Source organism: Diorhabda carinulata, chromosome X (assembly GCF_026250575.1).
Source record: "Diorhabda carinulata isolate Delta chromosome X, icDioCari1.1, whole genome shotgun sequence".
NCBI classification, from domain to species: Eukaryota; Metazoa; Arthropoda; class Insecta; order Coleoptera; family Chrysomelidae; genus Diorhabda; species Diorhabda carinulata.
In genome coordinates this window covers 27,887,548-27,914,736 of record NC_079472.1, presented here as the reverse complement: position 1 = coordinate 27,914,736, position 27,189 = coordinate 27,887,548, and the positions used below count along the sequence as shown (strand labels likewise).

Sequence of the window (27,189 nt, the reverse complement as noted above, 5' to 3'; positions counted from 1 at the left end):
TTTATTAACTAAGGATATAACGTAATAATCAACCTATCAAAATTCTTTAGAGCTGAACTATTTAAAGAGGTAGAAACATAAACAAATCTTTAAGATTGTACGTACATTATAAAAGGATAATTTCAAGCAGGAAATGAATTTGAATATCCTTAAAAGAAAGTTGGGATGCGTTTCCGCGTTAAATCAGAGTTACTTGGCTTACAAAAGTTGCCAATTTCTTCCAGTGATATTTACATATGAAAGAAGCTTACTCAAATTTAATATTCTCCAACTTTTAATTGAATACGAAAGAGGATTAGGGGATTTAAAGGACTTTTAAATTATTGTAAAACGTTTCTCAAGTTGAGATTCTGCACTAAAGCTTAAAAAAATAGTTATCAATGTAATAACATTCTACATTCTTAGTTAGGTACATTGATTTCTATTGCAGCATAAAATTCTGTTCCATAATCTCATGTTGAATCTTGAACTAATTAGAAAAGTTAAGTATAGAAACCAGTGACATTGTTTTCAAACAACGACAGTACCTGCTGCTGGATCATTTGATGAAAATACAAAATAAGTTATAACATTCATGCTGCTATAGTAATTTTAGAGCAGATCCAAGATGAACCAAGTAAGGACAACTCTAGACACCAGAGAGTCAAGACCAGCATATAATTGAATTATAATAATACATTGAAGAGAAATGGAACAATTGTACATTGAACATAAGTAATAAACATAATAGAAAACAAAATAATTGGGAAAAGCTAAATGAAAGAAATTGCGTATAAATAAGATTTTTAGAATCAGTTGACTTAAAACGAAAAGTAAATAGTGGCATAAAAAGGGAACCAATACGGGACTATAATATATCAAATATAAAATGATTGACTCTATAAAACTTGGGAATGAGACGAAAGAAAAGGGGTAATTACATTGGGGAAATAAGAAAGAATCAAAAGGATGGGAAAAGTGGAATGATATAAGACAAAATTCAGTGAAGATGTTGAAGAAACTCAATATAAGTTGATGCTGATAAGAATAAGAGAACCGGAATCAAATTATGTACTTACTAACTAATCCAACAACTAGTGATATTTTAACTGACAAACTGCATCATATTTTTGCTCTAAGGTAATGTTTCTACCTCTGAAGAGTGATAATAATTGGAAAGCAAATGTATAGACAGTTACAAAGGAGACTAATGATCTAATATTGAAGTTTCTTATTGTCGACATTTAACAAGAGTAGCATGAAATAAATAATCAAGAAACCATCGATAAAAAATTAAGAAATCGAATCTGGAGCAAAGATATAGTTAAGAATACCTAACATTAAAGGCAGACCTGACAAATCTTCCCTACTTGGAATTAGAAAAGAAACAACAGGAAAGACATTGCCTTGAAAAATTCGCAATATATAAAATAAACCGTCATAAATTCACCTCTCAAGGAATGATATTAATAAGGAAAGAAGAAATTGGTGCTTATAGAATATAATAAAAATCGTAAGCATAATTTCCAACAGTTTTTTTCGAAATCAATAATAGGATTTGGATGAATTAGATCGTAATTCTATTAGAAAATTTGCATAGTATTTATAAAACACTTATAATACCAAACCATTACCGAAATATTCTCCAGCTTACATAGCTACTTACGTTGTGCAACAGGAATTTTATATAATTTATCCATTAATAACTCCAACGGAGAGATTGTTTATATCGAACCAACCATAAAGCATGTTACTTAACGATCTATGTGTTGCGAATTGAAACGCAAAATTAAATATTAATAGTGAAATAGGTGCTTGAACAAAATTTTGCGTCAAAAGTGATTATCGATAGAAAAATTTATGTATAATACTATATTCAAACAGAGGAGTAGTAAATCTTGTTATTTAAAGGACTATGTTCATTATTATTCATTTGACTCAATTACTAATTCCCGAAATGCAATAAAAACGGCGATGCAACAATAAATTCTTCTTGTAATACGTACATATTTGTAGCCACAGCTTTTTGGGAAGGAATGGTTGATATAGTTGCAAATGCAATGCTGAATGCTAATGCTGAAGGTTACCACTGTAAACAAGCAGATAACGAACAAATCACTTTGAAAATGGGTACCATTGCACTTTATTTTAGCAACTACAGCAGTTAGTTCTTAATGTAATACGTATACTTTTGTAACCACAAATTTCCAGATCTATCGTCATGTCCTCTAAATTCAACACCAGTAGGAAGAAGATGGTGCAAAAAGAACGCAGGAAGTAGCGTAGCATCAGTGAGACAAGCTATCAGTTACCACTGAGCGACGCCATTTTATAGGATATAACATCTAATTTTAATAGCATTGGATTATGCAGCATCATATATATCAAATCAAACGAAACTATCATCTATGTCTATAAAGTCGATTGCTTAAAGCGCAATTTGACATCATGAATTGAAATTTTATATTTACTTACTTACTTATACTTAACAAGATTAAAATTCTTCACAAGTTCCACGAAATTAGTTTAATGGATTCGTAAACAAGCAACTAGAAAATTACAATATTCGCAACAAAAACAAAAATTGGAAGCAAGCTCGCCAGATATATCACTACAGAATTTTTATATAGTCACATGTTTATTGTCATAAATGATGTTCACTCGAACATAATGATATGATGATGCAAAAAGATCGCAAGGATTTAAGTAGCGCAGCATCAGTGGAGAGAAACTGTCACTGAGCACTGATCGACGCCATTTTGTAGGAGACAGCATCCAATTGTAGTAGCATTGGATGGTACACCAACTTGTATATTAAATCGAGAGAATCTATCAAATCTGACTACAAAGTTGATCGCTTAATATTCACGTGAGTTAACTTTGAATAAGTAATAGTTGTTTGTGAAAGAATGCTTGGTGTCGTTGCAAATGCAATGCTTTTCTGATAATGAGTGTTGAAGATTACATCCATTTAAATCAGTGATTTCCAAAGTGTTGCATCCCCAGTTGTGTGAATTTCCATAGTTAGATCTCTTTTTTCAGTAGTTGGTAATATAGTGTAAATATGCCAAGTAAAACCAGAAATGCGCATTTAAATTGGTTTACGAAGAAAAAAAGTTTGATTTGAATGGATTTGTCAAGAAGCAGCTAACAAACTACTTGCAACAAAAACCACTTTGAAAATTGATATAGTTGCCCTTTATTTTTCTGAAAAAGGCGATGCAACTGCAACATTTAATTCTTATTTTAATACGGATACTTTTGTAACCACAAATTGCCAGATCTATCGCCATGTTCTCCAAATTCAACACCAGTAGGAACAAGATGGTGAAAAAAGAACGTAGGGATTAAGTAGCGTAGAATCAGTTGAGTTTTGTGTATTGACTCTGCAGAAATGGTTTCATCAGGATAAAGAAAAAGTTCACACTAATATTTCTAAGGACATTCGAGGAATATTACCTGATCACAAAGTTTCACTTCCTGTCAATATCTATTAATCTGCAGGCTCGCCTGCTACATATATCAACGAGCAACTTATTTTTATGTGGTCACATGTCGTAAACCAAGTTCACTCGAAGGTCTCGAAGAGAGACTTAACAGCTGCAAAAAGTGAAGAAATTGCTGATCATAGGATACTTAAATGGACAAATTTGAAAAGAGCCTTCATGAGTATTAAAGGTTAAGTTCGTTATTTCCTATATAAGTATTGAAGAATTTTAAATTTAATTTGCTTACTGATTGGTTTGGTTTTGAGAGAAAACTTTTGTGTTGTGTGACTTACATATCACTAAGTATAATACCATTGTACAAAGAATATATACAATATACAATGGTAATACTTTAAAATATATTTGTTATTTTTGCGACGTTTTTAATATCATATTGTTCAAATTTTAGTTAAAATAAATGGCAGCATTATCGTATTCCATAAACAAATATGATATACAACTAAAATCTTTTGTTAGAGACCCCACGAACCTCCACTGATATATAATAATATTATACATGTAGAACATCTCTCGAAAAAGATCTCGATACCCAACCACTTAATATGTTTAAAATAGTTATTTTACAAACAAGTCTGCTTAAGTACACGCACTTGAATAAAGTGGCCCACTTCGAGACCCATATGGTTATTATAATCCGTACAATATACAAACATTCCTAGTTTACGTGAAAAAAATCGACTAAGAAAATTGGTTGTTGATAGATTCAGCATCAGGTTTTGGTAAATATTATTAAAATATAGAATCTTAATTAATTAGCTTATTATTTTTGTTATAGTCACGAGGTTTGTTCAATTTGAAATTCGAAGATTTTAATATAATCTCATACAGATTATTGTAATAAATCTTTTTATCAAAATGAGGTCATCAATTATGTGATGTTAGTTGTACATAAGTAGCCTCAATAATGACACTTGATTAAAGAGAGTGTTTCATAAATAATGTCGGTTTCCAATGTTCACTTTATTATTAAATAATCGTACAAAAAGAAAGCATCATTAATCTAAGTATGGCCCATCATATTCTATAGTTTTAATCCAGTTCAGGAAGCTCTTTAAGACCTTGATGAAACCATTCTTTAAGCTTAGTTGCAGAAAATTGTCGCAAAATTTTCGCTTCAATCGATATCTCTTCGCAACGGGTTCTGGTGATTATCTTTCATTTAACTACTGATTTTCCATATTCAGGTTGTTTAGATAAATCCATTTTTCATGGTAAATAACTATTCTTTTAAGAAAACTATCATATTTCGGCAGAACAAGTAGCTATTTACACACTTCTACTCGATGTTTCGCTTGAGTCTCGCTCAATCCGACAACTCATCTAATGATTTTAAATGACAATGTTTGATATTTTCAGAAGATCTAAGGGAGTACTAATACTGTATTGATACTACTGCTTCCCTATAGTAGATTGATGAATCACACTTTTAAACAAATATCAAATCTTGGATGTTGGAAGGCTATTCAGAAAAAAATAAAAACACATACACTCTATATGGTAACCAAACATATTGATTGAGGTAGCTTAACTTTTGTTTCACAATTATTTCAAACAAAATCCGGTGAAAAACCAAGGGAAAGCTTCCCTATTTGGTTGTCACAATGCTTGACGTTTACCCATTCGAAACATTCTTAAATTAAATGCACCACTCATGGACATAGCTTTCAACCAAATTCAAAGTACATCCCCATCACATTTGTCACCACTCTTAATTTATCCAAATTAATATCTCAATTTATAGAAGTTTAGACCATGTTTGCAATTCATAAAAACCAATATTCGTGTATATTCTTTTATTATTTCACCAAAGATTATAATGAATATGAAAGCAATTTCCATTTTTATTTATTATTGTATAATTATTCCTTGCATGCGCCTTTGCAAACATATGCCTTTGGATATAATTATAAATCGAAAATATCGATTTCTTTGAATTTCTAAAATTAATTGAATTATTCTCAAAACAGAGTCGAAAACCATCAAAACATTGAAAAAATTTATGGATTCTTCTGGAGTCATTAGAAGTATCCAAGGGATCCATAGAATCGTGTATAGTCATGCAATAACGCTTTGAAGTTAGTTTTCTTAGATGTTTCAGCACTTTCTCGGCCAAAGGAATAGTCCACGTTACTGTAAGGGATAATCAAAATGGATATTATTATTAAATAAACCCAACATTAGAACAAGTAAACGATTATATGTAACTAGGAGTAGTGATGGACGAAGATGTAGACATGATTAGTTAAATAATTTCTTTAAAAAACCTAACGGAAGAACTTAGGATTAATAATTTATTCTAAAATTTATAAACGGAAAGACATTAAGTTTTTCGAGTAACATGCAAAAGAATAGGAGTAAGTTGAAAAGGTATGAAAAGCGGAACCTATTAAATAACGTCAATAACTAACATGGAATACAACAATAGCGGGGATCTTTATAGAAAGAAAAATATCATGCTCGCGCATATAAACATTTTCGAATCATAAAAAGGATTGTTATGAATTCATATGTAAGTGAAAAACTATATTCTACAACAGAAATACGAGGATGTATTGATATCTAGTTCGCCTAGACCAGTTCCATGCATAAATAAAATATTGCGTTACCATAGCAACGAACATTAACTTATTAGAAATGTCAGTGTAAAGTTTGGCGTCAAAATAGTAAACCAGAGTTACGCCATAAATTAGGAGAAAAATTGCTGCAAAATGGATCCCCAAATGTTTGAATGTTGACCAAAAGCGTGCAAGGGTAGAAGTATCGCGTTTGATCTGTGCTCACATTGAAAACGATGTAGACTTCTTAAACCGAATTATTACTATGGATGAGACTTGGGTACATTTCTACGATCCAGAAATAAAGCAACAATCGATGGAATGGTAACACTCTGGTTCTCCAAGACCTATAAAATCGTGTACAAAAATCTGGTGGAAAAGTTCTTGCTTCATATTACTATTCGACATTACTGACCATTCTAAGAGAAAAAATTAAAGAGAAAAGACACGGAAAGCTATCCAAAGGTGCTTTGTTTTTACAGGACAACGTCCTTGCACACTAATCTCATGTTGCCATGCAAAAAAAATCGTGATTTCGGGTTTGAATTACTAGAACACCCCCCTTATTCACTAGATTGGGCTTCGTCTGACTATCTTATCTTTCCTCAACTAAAAAAAAGTTTAAAAGTTCGTAAATTTTCTTCCAACGAGGAGGTAATAATAGCTGTGGAGGTCTCGTATACGAAGCAAGAAGAAACATTTTTTTTGAAAGGTCTAGAGATGTTGCAGGTTTGCTGTATTAAATATATCCAATCAAGAGGAGAATATGTTGAGTAATAAAATATTTTGACATTGAAATTTTGTTTGATTCTATAGTAGGCTAAGAATTTCTCAATATATCCTCGCAGTATACTTATTGGATAAAACCCACCAATCAATATCCCTTACATACAAAGTTTTCAGGCCTAGTTAGCTATAATTATCTTTTAGATGGTAAGCATATTTTCTTTTTGGAGGTCCCTTTGTTTTGACTGAAATAGGCACATCGATATCTTAGGAGTATTTCGTAGCATAGAGTACGCACAGTGAGAGAAATCACTTTATAGATTAATGAATAAATAACTACTCTACATCTCCCTCTCTTAATAACGGATTCAAAAGACAAAACTTCGAGATAATACAAATTTCCAACAGTTGCACCTTTCAATAATTACTTTCATACTCGCACCATACATTTCACACGCTTCCCGATAAATATTCATGGGTTGTGGATGGTTGTGATGGTGGGACGCCAATTGAGAGGTCAAACACGCATATCCCAAAGTATACGTTTTGAAAGAGAGTCTAGATATGTTAAATTTATTCTCACATTCTGAATATCCCCCGTACTACAAGGCTGTCATGAAATAATAATTTTTTTATAAGGTATTCAGCATTTTGCTCGTAGTTTTCTTCGCGAATATACTGCCAAAACATGTTAGAAAAACTTTAACTAGACCTTCTATAACTCAAATTTATAAACGGAACATAGTGGTTTACTGTTTTGATAACATATACCTGTGAAAAATTGATTTTTGATTATTATTTCTCAGTTTGAAAGAAACGTTATGGTTAGTGAGAAGAAACGTTTATTTATCCAGTAGAGGTACATTATAAGTAACTTAGATAATCACTGGATTCGTTCGTTATTACAAAAGAAAATATTTTCTATTTTTAATCTCGACTGATCAATTGAGTATTAAAATATGAATATATTTGAGATAACACTTTGTTATAAAATGTGTAATTGCAGTAGATTATCTTCGTAGTTCTCTTGTATTTTCAAAGAAGAGATATCAGATATCAAAATAACTAATAGGAGGAAAACTGATCCTTTAAATATGCAAAACCAAAAAAAGTCGATTCTTTCAGCTGAAATCCTGCAGACTTTGTTTTCGCAAAAAACCAGAAGGAACTTGTAATATAGATAGCTTCAAAAATATCATTAGGTTGGTTAAGATGAAAAAAAATTTGATATATTTCCAATTCTTTACTTTATTGGCACTACAGGTTGGTGTGAGCCTTGGCCTCCTCGACAATTCGCCTCCAAACTGGGCTGCTCTTCACCTACGTTTCCCATCCACTCACATTCATTGTTTGTAAGTCTTCGTGAACTTGATCAGTCTATCTGATACGGGGCTATCTCTTTTTCAACAACTATATATTTTGGCATTCATGATTCTCTTAGGGATCCGCTTATCCTCCATTCTTTAAATGTGGCCAATCCTCCGTGATTTATTGAATCGGTATTTATCGATTTCTCTATTATTTCGGATTCTTCAGTCTTCTCCGTTCATTCTAATTCCTCCATATATTCTTCTGATAAGTTGTCTGTCAAATACTCTTAATCTATATTGTTCGTTTTGTATCAGCACGCAGAATTCAGTGCTATAAGTTACTATTGGTCTTATTAGAGTCCTGTAGATTTTCAACTTCGTTTTCTTGTTATTAATTTGTTTTACAGGAGCTTCAGGTTCACAAAATAAGCTCTATTACCACTTTGTATTCTTTCTTGTATGGTAGTGCTTGATTTGACTTCGTTGCTTATATTATCTCCGGGATATTTAGATTTATTAATTTTGAAAGGTTTACTATTACCATCTATTGTTAAATCTTCCACTCTCCTAAAATCTTCTAATGCCGAGATCTTCATAAATTCAGTTCTAGATTTATTAATAACTAGGATGAGGTCTTTCCATTTTCTTTGTACATCTTTGAAAACATTGATCAATCTTTCTTTATGTCTAATTATAAATCTTTTTACGTTCTAAAGATTCTTAGTTTCGTCGTGTACGTGGTCCTAAGTATGATTGTAGCTTCTTAATACTCTAAGTATAATCCACCCTATTCACCTGATTTGTAAAGGAACTGAAAGCAGTGTTTCAAAAATCGAACGCTTCATCATTCCGAGATACTGGGAGATAGTTGAATACAGTGTCGTTTTAAAGAAAATTGCTATAGGGATGTAGCAATATTGTAGAGTATCCGATTATTCAATTATTTCTTATAAATGAAAAATCCCACACATTAGTAAAACTTATTATTATGAAATAGAAGAAGCCATTTGTCTGACGCTCCAAACTATCAGTATAATGCAGCCCCTCCTCACAATATTATCTTTGTTCAATATAGTTTTGTTGTTGGCTCTATATTCTAATTATCGAAGCATTTTTTCCATTCCGATTGAGGTACCTCCAAAACATGTGATTTGAACCTATCAACCGCTTCTTTAGGTGTAGTCATCAGGTGCCAAACAAGGACTATACGGCAGATTACCCATGAATTCGATATTTTGACTATCCAAAACGTGTTTGTTTGAACCAAGGTATGAGAACTCGCATTGTCAGTAGAGAATGATTCGTATTCTGCGATTGGTTTTCCTGACTTTTCAACAATTCTGGCAAACAAATGCTGGTGTAACATTCAGAATTGACCGTTTTACGTTGCTCTAATGAAACAGCAATATGTACAGTTATTCCTACTATTTGCTTTGAAGTGCTTCCTGGACCACCTTTTATAGAGAAGTAAGACCACGATTGACTTCCGAAAACGAGTAAAACACTATAGATCAAGATGATACTTCATCACCAAAAGTCTAAGCTGCTAGTTGATCGGGAAACTGTTGGTTTAATCCACGTCAAAAGTCATTGAAAATCATCGCAAGAAATAGGTCGTGACTTAATTCAATGTTTCAAGTATCTATAAACAACTCAAATATTACTTGTATGATAACACGGTCTAAGTACGTTCACCTTTATAAATGTCAAACTTTATGATGGCAATATCAAATTTGACATATTCACATCAGTGTTGCCATAAGATTTAAGTAGCAACCCTCGTAAATAATATTTCCGAATATTTCCTACATAGAAAAATGCCTAAACGTAAATGAAGGATTAATAAATGTTCAAAATCAGATGATATTAGTAATCCCCCATCATCAAACTATTTGTTTAATAACTAAATAACTTTAATAAATAAAATTAAAGTTATTTTATAGTTTTAAGGTTTGAGGATCTGAGGTACTGAGAATTATGCCTAAAATTATTAAGTAAGTTAATTTTTTTCAGAAATTATGAAGTATATCCAAGAAAAAACATTTTTTTATTTGTTTACGTAGGCGACTGATTTTAAAACACATCGGACATATAGAGTTAACGGGCAAGTTAGGTTACAGGTCCAAATTCTCAGCTTCATAAACTGTAAAAATATCGTAATGTGTTGTAAACTTGAGTTTCTGGAAAATTTTTTGAATTGAAAATATTTCTAAAATGATCTATTTTGTATATTATATCATACTTAATATAAAATATCATGCAGAATCTGAAAATAAATGGAAGAGCAACATATATCAAATTCTTAAGTCATATAATTATTTGATCACACGGTAGATTTTAGCAGCCTATCATAACTCATTTATGATTTATGTGAAGTGTGAGTGTTGATATCCAGTATTTTAATTTTTAATGTACATTGAAATTTTATAAAAATTATCTAACAGCAAAGAATCACTTATCTCTTTAACCCATGCTTTTACTTGATGTTGATACGACATTTAAAGAATCTCAAGTCCCACCCTCAACGAATCAAAATCCAGAAAAACAAAGAAAGAAAGCTCCCGGAAAACTGACTGAAAAGAGACGAAAAGCGGTCGCAGTCCTACGGATTTTACAAAGCACACGAGTAGTATCAGAGAAATGATTAAGCGCGTTGAAATAACAGTAGTGTTTTGGCAGCAGTTATAGGGGAAGCACTGAATACGTCAACAATTTAAGGACTTAAGTTGTGGGTGTTGTGGTAACAACGTTATGGATGAGAATATCGAAAAAATGGAGGAGGCAACCGATCACAGTAGTCATAAAATTGAGAAAAATGTCGTTTCAGTGACGCCGTTTTCTATTAATGATATTTTAAATAAGAAAGTTGATAATAATATCGAGAAAGACAATGATAGTGATGATATACAAGAGTCTGCATTGGATATGTCTAAACGGCAAAAACATATCGAGGGTGAGTCTTTTTTTTTATGTTTGTCGACAAAACTGTTACTAGAAATAAATTATTCGCAAAATTATTTTTAAAATGAAATTCAATTAGTTAGAAACTGCATTTTGACTATCATAACTTTTCAAACTATACGAAATGAGTGGATTCAGTTTATATTTATTCGAAACAATAAAACTTTCAATATTAAGCAGACTAAGGTATAACAAAGAACTTAAATTGATCAAAAGTAAGTGATATACGCGATATTTGTCTTCTCCTATAATTGATATTTTGAAGCCCACAAAAATCATCGAGCTGTTTCCACTTTTCGAATCCCCCAAGATATTCTCTTACTTACATCATCACTTCAGTACTTTTATTTTATTTTTCATAATTTGATTGACTAGTTTTTCAACGAACAACAACAGACCCACGACAAAGACATTAATAAATTCTTTATCTAGCAACACAATCAATTTCTAATGTTTTCCTACCTCTTATCACATTATTAATTTCATTTATATATTAAATAGTTTCTTTTCCCGATTTTCTTTAGTTTAATCATTTCAATGTATCCTTTTTTATCTGCGTACTTTATAAACTTCTATTTGGCATAACTGAATAGAAAATAACAAATATGCTTTCAGATAAACAATTTAAATTAAAGTGATAATGTTTATAAAGAGGAAGTCAATATCTGCAGCTTTTACAATAGCTAAATGCTATTATGTACTTTAACGTTTTGAAAAATAAACATAGATTAAAGTTAACACACATATTAACTCTTCTTCATGACAATATCGCTAAAAATAAGAAAATACCGAATCCTAAAACAAAAACTCTTTTAATGACGGCCAATATTCATATCAATCATCAGTAAGTCTTTGGTCCAATGAAAAAAGGTGCCCGCAAATCTCATTTCCATATTTGTCTCTTGAAATAGCATCTTTCAAACTACAGTTGTCTCTACAATAGCTTGTTTCTTATATCTAACAACTCGGTTTTAAACTTGACTTAATTCGTATATGGTAACTGTTTCACACAAACATCAACAACTGGTACTTGGCAGTACTGATGCTGCTGAAATATCAGAACGGGGTTTACACCAGGAAACATGATGAAAATCGCAACAAAAATCGATAAAATGGAATTAATGAAGAGGGTATACATTACGATAATACCATATGGAGGTTCTAATAGTTTTTTACATGAATATTTGAGCATAAAAAACTTGAAACCTTGAAATGTTCTGAAACACTGGAGAAGAAAACAGTCGGGTTACCTTCTATATTATGTATTATGGTAATGTTCTTTTCAACTATTAGCAAGAAATTAATTTTTAACCGTGTCACAAATTTATAGTCAAATTCAATTGTCAAATTTGAATTAATTTCACACCCACTTCATTCTCCAGATCCAGCTCCCAGCATTTATTTGCTTTTTTTACGCTTGAAAACAATATACCCAAGGAAAGAGAATTAGATAAAATGAAGGTTTCATTGCTTACATAGGAGCTTATTTTAAGAAACAACAAAAATTGTTCTGTAAATTAGGCGTTGTATTGATTGTAGCACTATAAAAGTAAACTATCTAAATTGATAAAATGAAATTAATCCAATTAACTTTTCAAATTAGAGTACTGATAATATGAATACCAAATAATAAAAAAAATACTTGCAATCAAAAGCGTTTTATCCAGAATAAAAGTCAAGTAACATGAGCTTGCTTAGTTTGACTACATCTCATACAGGAAATAGTAACCAATAAAAAATTTCGCTGCATATAAATATTAACACAATAATTAAAGAGTTAATCAATAAAACCCATTAAAACAGATTAGCATTGGTCTTAAGACAAAGAAAAGCATAGACTTTAATAGTAGAGAAAAACAAGAGCCAAAATATATATATATATATATATATATATATATATATATATATATATATATATATATATATATATATATAAACCATGGTCAGAGTTTTGAAGTTCCTTTCGGATCCAGCTGTAGCAAAAACTTCAATAGCACAAATTATAAATAAAATAAAAATGAGACGAAGAGGTCAATTGAGAAAAATAAAAGAAATACTAGTGGTAGTTACAAAGTAAGTTTGAGACTTGTCTGTTGATTCGGAAAGAAATTGTTGTGCATTTTTGTTATTTTGGGGATTTAACCAGCAAGTCCTGTTTTTTCATTAACAGAATCTCGTTCGAGGCAAAGAGAGAAACTAAGACCGACAGAGAGAATTCGTTAAGCTATTTGTCGAATGTCTAATATTAGTTGAATGGGAATCTACATGATTTCTAACATTAATATTCCTAATTTTGTTAATTTGATCAAACAATTCGATAATCTTCATTAATTTATGTTACCTACTAACCAACAAATCTTTTTCGTAGCATACCTGTTAACTAGATACGTTAAATGTTGTGGTGATATAGTAAATACTCAAATTTTAATTGAACTTTATAATTTGATGAAGGTCCGTATTCCATCCTTAATAATACAGGCATAGTTCCAGTATTTATCGCCATGAGTCAAATACAAATAACTCAAATACTTCATATAGCAATCAAGCTAGAGCTACTTCATAAGAATTTATGACAGTTTAAAACCGCTTTTCTGTGGAAACAATAAGTCTATTGCAGTTTCGATGCTAAAAAATTCCATATATACACTCAGTATTGAAGTGTATACTGAAAATTTTATTTTGTTACTTGAATTATTTTCATTCGTAGGTACATTAATTTAGCACTACATCGCCGTACTAATACCACTATGAAGGATATATAATTGAAATCCTATTCCAATTGTCTCTGAACCTTCCATTTCCAAGGCGCACAATGCCCATACCGCAAATATATTTATTCTGTTTGTCAGCAGAGTAGCTCTACCAATACTTAACTCTTGTAAAATGAACGCAGTCTCTAAGCGCAAAATTTTTTAGTCATCAAAAAGTTGGAAAGGAAGAGGAAAAATCAAAAATATAGTGTAAGACTGCAAATCTGAAACAATAGAATTTCTTATCCTACTTACCAGACCAAAAAAGACCTTCACCACCTGAAAACATCGGAGAACTCCTGACAGCTCTTGTTGTTTCTGCAAGAATTTAAAGGAAATAGCCGAGCATCTTCTCTTTGAGTGCGAGACTGCCTATGAACTAAGGCTGTATTTATATTGACTATTCTCAAAACCAGAAGAACCGCATGACCCCAAAACAGGTACCCATGTAGAAGCCTCCAGACTTGAACGACGGGGTAACGCTGGGAAACCCGGCCTTTGCAAACCGATAATGGCCCAAGCCTGATTAAAGTCTGGGCAGCGTAGCCCCGGCCATTCTATAGTCAGCCAAGGCTGGCCGAACTCTATCTAACTTTATCTCGGCCATCCCATATTCATCCAAGCCTGTCTGAACCCGACCTCGGCAATTCTATAGTCAGCCAGGCATGGCAGAACTCTGAATAACTATATAAAGTTTTGTTCTTCTATCTTATCTATAATAGATATCTTGACAATGAAGAGTCCCACCAAATCTGGGCCAATAATGGCTTCCAGGCTAGGGCCAGAGTTGTACATACTTAGCCCCAATCTGGGCCTATACTGGCCCCATCGTAAAATTCTATATGACAAAGTCGCTGCATCCTGACTGGTAAACAGTTCGGGTCAAAATTTTAGCGAAGTCGATTTACGGTGTCTACGCACCAGCTCATCTGATCTAGAGTTATAAATATCTACTTGCAAAATAAATGCTTCACTTATTATGGAATTCAATATGTAAAATAAAAATTTAAGTTCAATTTAATTCTCTTAGTAGTATTTTTGCGTAGTTTCAAATATATACATATCATGAGCGTTTTCCTAGTGGGAATGTAGCAAAATTAAACACAAAAGTGTACTAACTGTAATATATTTCCGATCTTTTGCAATCGTCTGCAAATTAATAAGTTGAAAATTGCGTTGTGTTAAATTTTGTCATATTCTTTGAAAACACTAGATTATAATATAATAATCAAATTTTAGCTTGATAGATATATTAATCGTATTAATTCTATCAAGCCTCAATTTGAATATTAAACTGGTGGTCGGTCTGTCTGAATGTAACTGTCTAATGAGTTTCTAACATTCCTGAGTACCTACGTATGTTTATTACTGGTATCTCTACCTAAAAAATAGTGGAAAAGCTCAATCTAGCTCCTTACGTTAGCTTCGAACCATCTGTATTCCACAGAGTGCATGGAAAAGGAAGAAACAGACCACATCATCTGTGAGGACCCAGCACTCATGCGTTCGAGGTAAAAAACTACGCCAAGCCTAACAGCTTGCCTAGTGACGTCAAAAGTTTCAAGTCAAAGTGCCTGACTGGATTTTCAAAGGACATCGGCTTTTGGTAGAAGGCGAAGTGCGCAGCATTCTTGACCGCCCCCAATCCATCTAGGATCTATGAAGGTTAGGACGCAGTGCATGAAATTCATCCATAGGTAACCATTTAAAGCTGAATTTGAGGAAACTGTGACATAATTCAAGTATGTGGAGGTTACCTTGATTTTCATCATAGTTTTTGCGCATATGCCTGGCAAAAGGACTACTTCCATACATATCGAAAGAAATAATTTCCACTTATTTTGTGTAAAATCAAAAGTTTAAACCCCGCGAGAGCTGATTTATTCGCTAATTTTTATTTTCAAAAACGATGTTGTAGCATTTCTAATACGTTTCAAAAGAAAGATTATTCAAACCCTATTAACCATTAATTAACAACACATATGACTTGTTATAAATACAAGTTTTTGTCACGTTTTAATAGCAGCCTGTTATCGGTGAGGGCCTAATCTGGAGAATATGGTGGATGGTTAACTAATTCGATGTCTGCTTGTGTTATTGTGGTTGTTGCAATTGCAGATCTGTGACGAAATAATTGTTGACCTTAACTTAGAGTTACTTCCTTTCAATTGCTTATGTTCGCGTTCAATGAATTCAAATTGATGATTTACATTACCCGGAGAATACATTTTTAAGCATAACAATTTGGTTATTTGTAATTATCTAACCGAATTATTTACCTTAGAAGAAGATAGTTGAAACTTCAACACAAAAACGTTGATCTTCTCCCTTCGCTACTATATTTGAAATGTGGAAAATACGGTAGTAACGGAAATTTTTAATGTGAAACTATATGAAACTGAGTCGTTGAAAAAATCAAATACCTCTTATATACTTTTATATTCTTTTTATTATAGGAGTAGGTACCACTCGAAAAAGCTTTTTCCCTCTTTCTTCTTTATCAAGATATGGAAGCATGAAGAATATTTGTCAATTGTAAGGTGCACTCTGTTTTAATCGAATCCCAAATTTCATTTTGTAATATCCCTACCAAACACGCAAATTACACACAAAAAAATAAACTGTTAATGCTATATCTAAAAATAAATAATGTCACAAGATAAATGCGAGGAAGATGACACCGCAAAGAACGTTTCAAAATGGAGGATGATACAAGCTGGTACCTATACTTTTAAGCTTTTACGCTAAAAGCTTTTTGCACTTTGCTTACGTGCGTTACTTAATTTCAGTAATTGGTATATGAATGAAGCTATTGTGTCATACAAAAACGATAAAACGAGTATCGATAATAATAATTTAAAGGACATTAAGGACACGGGATAATTTGTTACGATATTTTAGCGATGGCAGGTAATGGAGGAATAATAATGACGAAAATAATGTTGATTAATAAGGCTGCTATCGAATACAAAATAAAAGTGTAATGTAATAAAATTAATAAAATTTTAATCCTTTCAAGTAAGTAGCTTATCAAGCAGTAGGTTTCTACATTTTCATACTCTTTTTTATTTCCAAAACTGTTCAATCCCTTCAAAGTAGCTCAAGAAGCATATGCAAATTGTTCTAAATTCATGCGAAAAAATTCAGGAGGCGATTGCTCATATGAAATTAAGATGGGCCTTTCCCATAATAAAATTTCTTCAGCCCACCCCTTTCTGAGATATCACCCTAAAAAGGTGATAACTTAAATTGAGTTTTTATTTTTTTTCCATAATTTAGTAATAAGGGTTTAGTTACAATTAAGTAAAGCATAAAACTCGAAATTATGTCGTCTTCGTCCACTCACAAAGGAATTTTTTTTCAATATCCTTGTTATATTATATGTGTTTGAAATTAGCAGCTTACTTTATTTCATAACAAAACTTTTTTTCAAGAAGAAGTTAAAATTCTTGTTTTATTAGAAAATATTTTGTGTTCTTAAATTTTTGTCGCAAAATCAATAGCTACAGATAAATAAAAATAAATATCATAATTTATAATTTTTTTAATAAATTGAGTGGAAAGCAGTAAATATATAAAGTAAAATACTTTTTAGAATTTCAAGTTTCTAGCTTCACTGATATTTGAGAAAAGAAAAATAGGAACACAATTTTAGTTGCCACCTTTTAAGGGTGATATCTGGGAAAAGGGTGAGGTGAGGAAATTTTATTATAGCAAAGACCCATCTTAATTTTATACGAGACATCATCTCCTGAATTTAGAAACACCCTGTATATATTAAACTTACGATTCCCAATAAGGCAATAAGGTAGAGAATGGTCTATAATTTTTATTTATTGTTGCATAATTTTAACATACTTTTTTTTCATCCAAAAAACGACCTAATTTTGATAATAGTTATTTTCTTGATATTGATATGTCGCTAGAAATGAGATATTTTTTATTTGTCAAAAATACACCAGGTATAATTTTGAGTCTAAATAGATAGTTTCGTAAAATCGACTCACTTAAAATTGTTACAGCGATTAGCGTATTCAAATCGCATTGATAACATCTAAAATGAACCAAATAATGAGATTTTTATGTTTAGTTTGTGGTGAAAATGTTTCATTTTGAGTAAGAAATAAAATGGTTACTACCAAATAATAGAAATAACTTGGTTTCAATTCCAATTGGCGTCTCAACGAAAAAAAATTAAACTCGTCTTAGACAAAATTTCATTATGTATAGATTCAAAAATGCAAATAAAATGAAAATACGAAATGCGTTTTCCGTAGGATAATCGTACAAAAGAACTGGAATAGAAGTCGAATTCAAGAATTTTCCTCCGTGCATTTATAAGAGCTTGACATTTGGAGAGGATGTGAATCGTAGTTTGCTTCTTAATTCCACGGAACTGGCTATCTGGATATCTGAACATCTGAACAATTTCTGATAACCGACTTCCGCTTTCCCTTTTCTTAGACCTTTCATAGTCTTAGCCTCTCCTCTACTTAACCTTGGAATCTGAGGGGTTTGTATCATCAATGGAGGATTAGATTTGTCTGCATCCATACAACTATCACTTGATTTACTTTGAGTTTACTTTACATAAACTAGCTTTGTTATAATTGGTTAAATATTAGAAAATTGATACAAAAACTAAGAATTGGAGCTAATTTCAACAACTAATTTGATATTTGCTGATGAACTCAAAATATGGAGAAATTTTATCTTCTAAAATTATATGTAAAATGATTTCTACCCATCAATTTTGAATAGATTTACAAACTCGATTTTTAATGAATGTTTCACAGTCTATATTTTATAATCTTTTTTCTAAAACCTTCTGAATGTCTCTTAAACGTAAAGTATTGTGAAAAATTGTAACTGATATAATTCAAAGACAATTTCATTGTTCCTCATTGCTGATTAAATCAAAGTGCTATTTTGCAAGTTATTCCAAATTCTCTTTTTCTATTTGAAGATGAATCTCAAAAACACGAGATAGATCATATTTTGTTTCAAAAAAATAGCGAACATATGCTCGAAGGTTCAAGACTGATAATAACAAAAATAACTGGGTACTCAATATATATCTTAATAGCGATGCAATGCAACAGAGGATAAATATCGCAATCACACAAATGATGTTCAGGATAATAAGATAAAAATAGAATCGGAGGAGTATACGAATTTATTTGAGGAAGTACTAAAAAAAAACTCCGAAGCTTTAACTAATTAAATCCCGGTAGAAATTGAAGAATTAGGTAATACTTAGTAGAAAGGTACTTCCAAATAAAGCAGCGAATCTACGACAATAACCACTTATATACAAGTTTAGTGAGAACTTTCTGACCATGACCACAACCTGAATATGTTGACACTTAATAATGTAAGCTGGGAAATATATTCGCACATGCGTTGAGAGTTTCTCACTGAAATTTCCACCATTTTGGTCACTTAGGTTTTGTTTGTCAATCGTATAAGTGAGTAGTTGTGAAGATTTTTCTGAAATCATCAATAATTCAATTCTTATGCCAAGATTTTTTTTCAATTGTTAGTTTGATTATTACTAAAATCGTGGTTTTCAGTTTTTCTAAATTATAATATTATGTTTTCCTTTTTAGTATAACTTACTCGAAAAACATATTTCTCAGTGTTTTTGAACAGTAGTATTTAATTCGGCATCATCACACTCGTGCACGCATAAACTAAATGATATTCCTCTGACGTTAAAAACCATCATTGAAAACCAGCCAAATTCACAGGCATTTATAATACATCAAACGATGGACTAAAGTTTTATTTATCGTTCATCAATGGAGTGCCTAACAACAAGTACGTCATATGGACATCCAAAAGTTTTGTTACTTTTCTCTAATATGCACTGAAGGTAGAACTATATCTATGTTACCTAGCCTTTGATTAGAGCTGGGTTTTGATACCTTTGTTATAAAAAAGTAAGAAACCCGTTTTGTTGTCGGGTTGGTAGCCGTTGAAAAGTGAGTTACAAGCATACAGGTTAAACTATGATAAAAAATAAATATAATTACTTATATTACTTAATATAATAAATATGATTACTTGTTTCATCGTTAGTTTGCAAAGTTTTCAGGCAACCCTCGTATATAATAATGTATGAAGTCCACTAATATGTGAATACAATATTCTTAGCATAGTGTTTATATAAAAAAAAGTAATGTTTAAACACGTTCTTTGATTGTTTTAGATTCACTGTCCGATTTAGCTACTCTCACCGCTGACTACTCCTCACCCCACCAATCAGACGACCCCGGTAGGGAAGCGGGCCAACCAAACCGCAAAAAGCGATCACGAGCAGCTTTTACACATGCGCAAGTGTTCGAACTGGAACGAAGGTTTAGCCAGCAACGGTATCTCAGCGGTCCTGAAAGAGCCGATTTGGCCGCAGCGTTAAAACTGACAGAGACACAAGTGAAAATTTGGTATCAAAATAGAAGGTAATTAAAATTTTACTATTTACATAATGATTTTAAATGTTTGTCTGGTACTGTAATTTTGTTCTAAATATTTTAATAGAATGGGGTTAACGTCTCATTTATATCACAACATATAGGACATAAGGACATCAAAAAAATTAATATTTAGTCCTATTGGCATAATATTAGCAATGTGTTTATCTATCAATAAATTTTTATTAGGGAGAACTCCTAAATTTTATATCGGATCTAATTGTTCAAATATTTTCTGTTGTTTCAGGTATAAAACAAAACGGAAACAACTGCAAATGCAAGAAACGAATCTTCTAAATCAAAGTGCAAAGCGTGTAGCGGTAAAAGTCTTAGTAAAAGATGATATACCATTATTTCTGCAACAAAAGAATCAGCTCTATCAAAAATCCGGCTATTATCCAGACCAAGCTAAGAACGATTTATTTATGGTACAAAAGTATCCAAAATCTATTCAAGAATCTATGTTGAACCTTTGTCAACAATATTCAAGTTCGATACAGCTTTTTCCTTATTTCAATTATTATCATCCATCTTTAATAGGAAATATGAGCCAGCATGAAGATGAAACTAATATAGACAACAGGGAGGAACAGAATTAGTTATAACAATGTTATTAATGGTACTCAAATTAGCTCCAGTAGTATACAGATTTGGGTTGGATTGAGGTTCAATATTGAAATAAGAGTAGAAATTTTTTGGATTCACTTTTTGATCTTTTTTTATATGAATATAAGACGTACATGCAGTATTAAATACTGAACTTTGAGAAAGACACTCCCAAATAAAGTTAAAAGATTTTTTCAAATGTTATAATATAAAACTGGAGTTAGTAGATTACATATAGTATACTAAGTGATAGGATCTCGTATAGCATAGTTTTTATACTACATCAATTTTTGCAAAAACGCACAATTTAACGGTCATATTTTATATTAGTTTCGACTACTATTTTAGAAACTAAAAGCTTTCAAATTTTGTAGTAATGTCCCTAAATATATAGAAATCGCAAGAATTATATCAATATAAATTGTTACTTAAAAAACACCAAATTATAAATCAGCAGTTCACTCTGCGACAAACAAAGAACTTTGGTCCAGATTCTAAATTACTGGAGCTTATAAGAAGCCTGATCTCTTCTATGGTATTAACTACAGGACAAAAGAGAAAAACCTAGAGAAAGTTGTTGATAGGAAAAAATTGCCTGACTGATGCTGAGATAGGCAAAGATATTCCTGAGAAACTATAAACAAAAAGTAAATGTATGCTGAGAAATAACAATAAAATTAACAAATATTAACAAGTGTCCTATCGAGGCATTGCAGTCTCAGTGGACACATAAAGATGCTAGATATAGCAGAGGATGCAATGTGCAGATTCTGCTACTATGCTTCTATCCACATAATCTGGAAATGCGAAACAAGACGGAGCTCTAAAGCATTATACCTCGAGACGTATGGAATAAAAAATTAATATCCTCAAAACTAGAGCCATTCTGTATCCTGAACTTTTTGAAAGAATTGAGATTAATTGATCAGTTATTAACACTGAGCATCGCCGTACCACAGTAAAATAACGAGATGTATGTGATACCCTGAATAACAACGCATTCATACAAGAGTCTAAATTGATTTATTGTCAATAGATTTGTGTACAGAATTGAATACAATTTATAAATTAATGCGATAAACTTCAGAAAATGTTTTCCGTGTAAAATTATGCTAACGAATTTTCCTCTGTCTCTGTAACCATCAATATTTTTTCAATATTTCAATCTTTTAAATTATAAGGGGATCAAATTAGCAGCCCTTACCTTATTATTCGTAGGAAAAATAAGTGAAACAACTATCACATTCTTCATTAAGTCGAACGTGCTCAAATATTAGTAATTCTTATAACATTAGACTCTCTTCGGATTCTATTTTTCTAATGATTGTGTGTTTTAAACTACTGATTTAATATGACCCCAAAAACAGGAATAAAATGGATTCAATTCTGGAGATCGAGGAGGCCAGTTTTTCAGTCCTCCTCCTCCAACGGTTGGAAACGATTGCATCTGAGTAATGCCTAGAGGTTTGACTAAATTGTACTGTGCCACCATCGTGAGACAGTTTTCTATCAAAATGCGTGAGCAATTCCATTTATTGACTTAAGCGCAAGATGTGGCCCAATTATGTTGTCCATTCCAATCCACACATTGATGGAAATTACGTTTTGGAAAAGTTACTGTATATGTTATACTGGTTTTCGACTACCTAAGATGGTTACTTGAGAACAATATGCTTCATCCAGGAATAATATGTTTTCAAATGAAGATGTTGTGGGTCTTTCATTACATTTTTCTCAGAATCTCAAAATGTATTTTTCTAGGTGAAAACTAATTCTCGGAGAAGGAATTTGTTTCATTAAAATGTAAAAGAAATATCGAAGAAATGTCAGTGACTAGGCCTTTTGGCGCTGGCAATTCATAAAATTTCCAACTTTTATATATCTTTACAAAAACTAGAGGTAAAGCTCAAATTTACTCATAACCTTGTAGGGTTTGATTTGTCTATTTATAGAAAAGAGATATCATAATTTAAAAATAGTCCATACCTACATCGTTATGTAATTATCCTCCAAATTGTTTTGGAAATTATACGAAGCGTCACTTTGAAAACTTCTCAATAGCTACCTTCCAGCAAATAATATTGTAAATAGCAATTTTCAAAGAGAATTTGCAGTCCTCAAAATTCAACAGTTCTAACTTTCTTTGAAAATAAAGTTCTAAACTAACAGAAATAATCAAAACATATCGGCACTAATATAAATTATTTTTACAGATATTTTACTAAAAACGAATTTCAAATATGAAGTATATTTTCACTTTTTCTAAATATTGGTCATTTGACTTGGATTAGTAAAAAAATCTGTTTGTCAACTTCATTAAGAGTCTACCTGCATACTGCTTTAATTCTTCTAAATTAATTAATATTGTCCTGTTGTATTCTATAAACCAATAATATGTTACCGAAGAAAGAAATCTAAAGAAGCTGCATCTGATAATTTCGCTATTCATTTACTTCGTCGCCTTCTGCCAATTTTTTTGATCGTGGACTCAAACATTTTTGGAAAAGTTCCTGTTTCAAATCTAATAGGACCAATAATTGCATTTCCATAAATACTAAATTAAATTACTATGATTACTGTGGACATAAAATATGGTTTTGTTACAAAAATGATTTCCATTTTGTCTATATTTACGAGAAATGAGAGAGAGAGAGAAAAATGATAACTGAAACGGATATTTAACAAAATATTGAGCATTGTTTCGTTGAAATAAAAAATCTGTTCTTGTATTGAAATCATATTAAAGGGGCTCTTTAGTAATCTGCATTTTATATTAATGAGATTTATGCTTTTTCACAGTTTCTAAGGACTTTGTTATCTTTGTAAGAAGCTGGTTGCAGAAATCCGTGTTTTAGAATTTTGGGTCCCTTCCTGGTTTTTTACTGTTATAATGATGGGTGTTTCATATTTTGATGTTATGAGAAAACAACATACAACAACATACATACAATAACAAAGTGGCAGTTTATATACCTAAACCTAAATTATTGTAGTATGGACGCTTCCGGTAAACAGAGTTAGAATATAACGCGGCAAATACAAAAATTCTATACATCCCTTCAGAGGAGTAATTCCTCCTCCATCAGGGCCAAACATAATAAATCTCTTCCTTCACATGAATAAAATTCTCAACTCAACTACAAAAAAAACCAGTATCTTCTTTTTCTTCTCTAATTTTTTTATTCAATTTGCTTCGTTGTTTGTGTTTTACATTTTAATTTGAATTTTGAGGTATTCAAATACCTCAATTCTTTCTCAAAATTGAAATGCATAATTTTTGAAGCTTTCTATTATGCTTTTGATATTTGACACTTAATATAAGTATAGATACTTTTCTTCTTCCACTTCCACTCAATTTATTTAATTTTCTTTTGACTAAGAAAACGAAACATAGCAGACTGATAAGTTTCATATAGAATACGCAATTAAATTATGTGACTTCCTACTTTTAACCCGATATTTTAATTTGAAGAGTAGTTGTGTCTGAATGAGAGAAAATATTATTCAGGAATCCATTTTTATATGGTATTATTTGGATGGAACTAGTTCGGACTTTTTTCCGTAGTACTTCCGCAAATCAAAATGACAACTAGAGCAGCTATAAGTGCCTGATATAATCGATTTCTTAACATTATTTACTAGAAGAAACAGTTTTCAAATTGACACTCGAATAGCACATAAATTATGTTGAAATATAGGTATTATATGGAATGATTGTACAAATTGTATTATATGTATATATGTATGTTCTTTGTTATTATAATATTTAAAATTGATATCGATTATCATTGTCACACTATTTGCACTGACATTAAATAAAAAATTGGAAACAAATACTGTAGTATTTGATATTATCACATTATCACATTGGGGCGAAACACTGTACGCCAAACTGTGTGCCCTACGAAAAAAGTGGAATGTAAGCCCCCATTAATTTTTAACGAGGAATCAATATCCGTATTCAAATTTTGATGGTCGTGATGGCCTATAAGACACTTTTTTTAATTAAAACCATATTAGTTGACGTACTAATTGATTACACACCCTATTTCCAGCAACTGGGTTTCGGTATTTTTCGGCAAACCAAAACCCCCCTTTTCTATATGAGAGGAGTAGAAATCATTCAATTCACAATAAATTTTTCGCGCACACAGATCTCTTTTTTCGAGTCGAATATCGTGAATCCATTGTCCATATGCTCGGTTATAATCTTTGAAACCTATATGGTTAAATTAAAAACGTCGGGATATTTGCTCATATTACTACACTTTTCCCAATATCAATTACAGAAGAAAGTTATGCGAGGAACAATCAATATTTCATAAATTCGCACAGCACTCATACCAAATTAAGAAATTAAAAATAATGTTTACTCCCCGTAAACAATTCGGTAAACATCTAACAAACCGTCAGTCCACGTGGACTCATCATCTCCACTGTTTACCAATGAATACATCGAATCGTAAATTATGATAATAAAATTGAATTATCGTAACAAATATGGTTCATTATTTTTTGTTCATCAAAACAATGGTTGTACTTTTTTTAAAATTTTCCATAGACTGTCGTTTTAATAAAATAATTTAGGTGGAAATTTTTAATTAAAAAAAAAACTGAGGATGGATAATGATAACAGAAACTAAGAAGAACAGCTTAATAAAAAATGGTGAAATTCGTTAGATACGTTAGATATTAGTCCTATGTCCAACAAATGTCTTCTCCCCACTGTCAGGCAAAAGACGCATTTGTATATTTCTGAAAATGGACGTCACTATTTATTTCTGATCAAAGTATTGAGACAGTTTAGAAAATATGAAATCTGGCAACCATCTACTGAATTTTGAAAAACAATGGATGTCTATTGAATTTAGAATTGTTATAATTGTATAACCAATTATTATTTTAAATATCGAGGGTCAATATTTGAAGTATCGACCTCTCTCGTATCGTGTGAAGTGCTAATTACTATTATCGTAATTTTTTTATGGAACTTTTTAGACTGTTCGTCGGTGATAGAATTCAAAGCGTCAGAAAAAATAATAGATGGAAATAAGGAGAGGGAAACATTTTTTCTAATACACATATAACTAATTATATTCTCGAACATATATTGTAATTGAAATCGCCCTCAATTCGAAAGTAAAACGATCTGATTATGGAAATTTATTATCATCAGGAAAAATATTAGTTTTATTTAAATTTTGCTTTTTGGAAATTGATTCATTTGATTATTTAGATCTCTTAAAAACAGCATGAATTCATATTTACCTTTCTTTTGTTTATATAAAAATATTGAGTATCTGCACATGATGTTTGAGAAGTTAATTTTAAGAATGCTAAGAAGAATATTAACTCTTGAAGAGTCTGCTCTGGCTATTGCGATATTAACATAGACAGATGATGCAAATCGACTAAATGTGCCCGAAAGTGTCCTCTTATGATTGCTTAGCTTAATTGGTTCCAGGAAAGCGGAACTGTTGTCAAAAGTCGAAGAGAAGACCCAGAGAAATAACCATCATGAATGGGATTTACCACTCGTAGAAATCCTCGTAATACCAGCATTATCCTGGGAGGAAGGCTTTTTAATGCTAGAGATATTTCTATGTCGATTTTAAGGATAAGGTGAATAATAATGATGCTAATTCAAGGTACAAGTGACTTTTGAGGAAAGTGCAATTTATACCGACCCATAGACAAGAAAGATTAGCCTACAAAATCTGCACAGATGAGTCTCGTTATGAATTGTTTCCAGAGAGTAGATGAGAACGAAATTAATGGCTGTACTGAGTTGATTGTATTGGATTCAAAACTGACAGGACACGTACATAGGGATCAATTGATGGTCAACATATCACCATAATTAATTGCTGCTTTATGCCTTCAGTGGCCACGTCGAGCTGTGGTTTGATAAGAAATAGAAAATCAAGGTTTTCTTTATCTACAACTACCATCCAGGTCGTCTAATCTGAATCCTATTAAGCATGCTTGGTATCACTTTCAAAAAACTATTGACGTCTACAATCTGCGATCAGATATCATACAAGAGCTTGGAAATCTTCACAACTTTGACAGAAATCGCACAAAATTTAGTGGACATAGACATAGACATATCAGTTATAGTTTAAGCATTCTTTCTTTTCAAATATCTTGATAAATTCTTTTGATTTATCATTCTATATTATCACTTTATTAAATTATATTCTAATATGAGAAAAAAATATTTTTTGTTTAGATTTTGGTATCCAATTAACAAATATATCTATATATTTTTTAAAAAAATCAACTTTTTAAAACAGAATTTAATATACATATTTAACTTT

The 27,189-nt window shown here is 31.4% G+C and overlaps 1 protein-coding gene across 1 annotated transcript; it reads left to right on the top strand.

Moving 5' to 3' along the window:
- Positions 1-10,745: 10,745 nt before the first annotated feature.
- LOC130901694 (homeobox protein zampogna) lies at positions 10,746-24,529 on the top strand. The gene is made up of 3 exons (XM_057813230.1): positions 10,746-11,032; positions 20,002-20,251; positions 20,511-24,529. Exons 1-3 carry the CDS (start codon positions 10,831-10,833, stop codon positions 20,860-20,862), a joined length of 804 nt encoding a protein of 267 aa, XP_057669213.1. The 5' UTR covers positions 10,746-10,830; the 3' UTR covers positions 20,863-24,529.
- The last annotated feature ends 2,660 nt before the right edge of the window (positions 24,530-27,189 follow it).

What these genes read in the sequence shown, in the direction of transcription:
- LOC130901694 (XM_057813230.1), top strand. Translation starts at nt 10,831, where the DNA reads ATGGATGAGAATATCGAAAAAATGGAGGAGGCAACCGATCACAGTAGT. An exon ending in ACGGCAAAAACATATCGAGG is followed by an intron (nt 11,033 to 20,001) that starts GTGAGTCTTTTT and finishes TGATTGTTTTAG; the next exon opens with ATTCACTGTCCGATTTAGCT. An exon ending in ATTTGGTATCAAAATAGAAG is followed by an intron (nt 20,252 to 20,510) that starts GTAATTAAAATT and finishes CTGTTGTTTCAG; the next exon opens with GTATAAAACAAAACGGAAAC.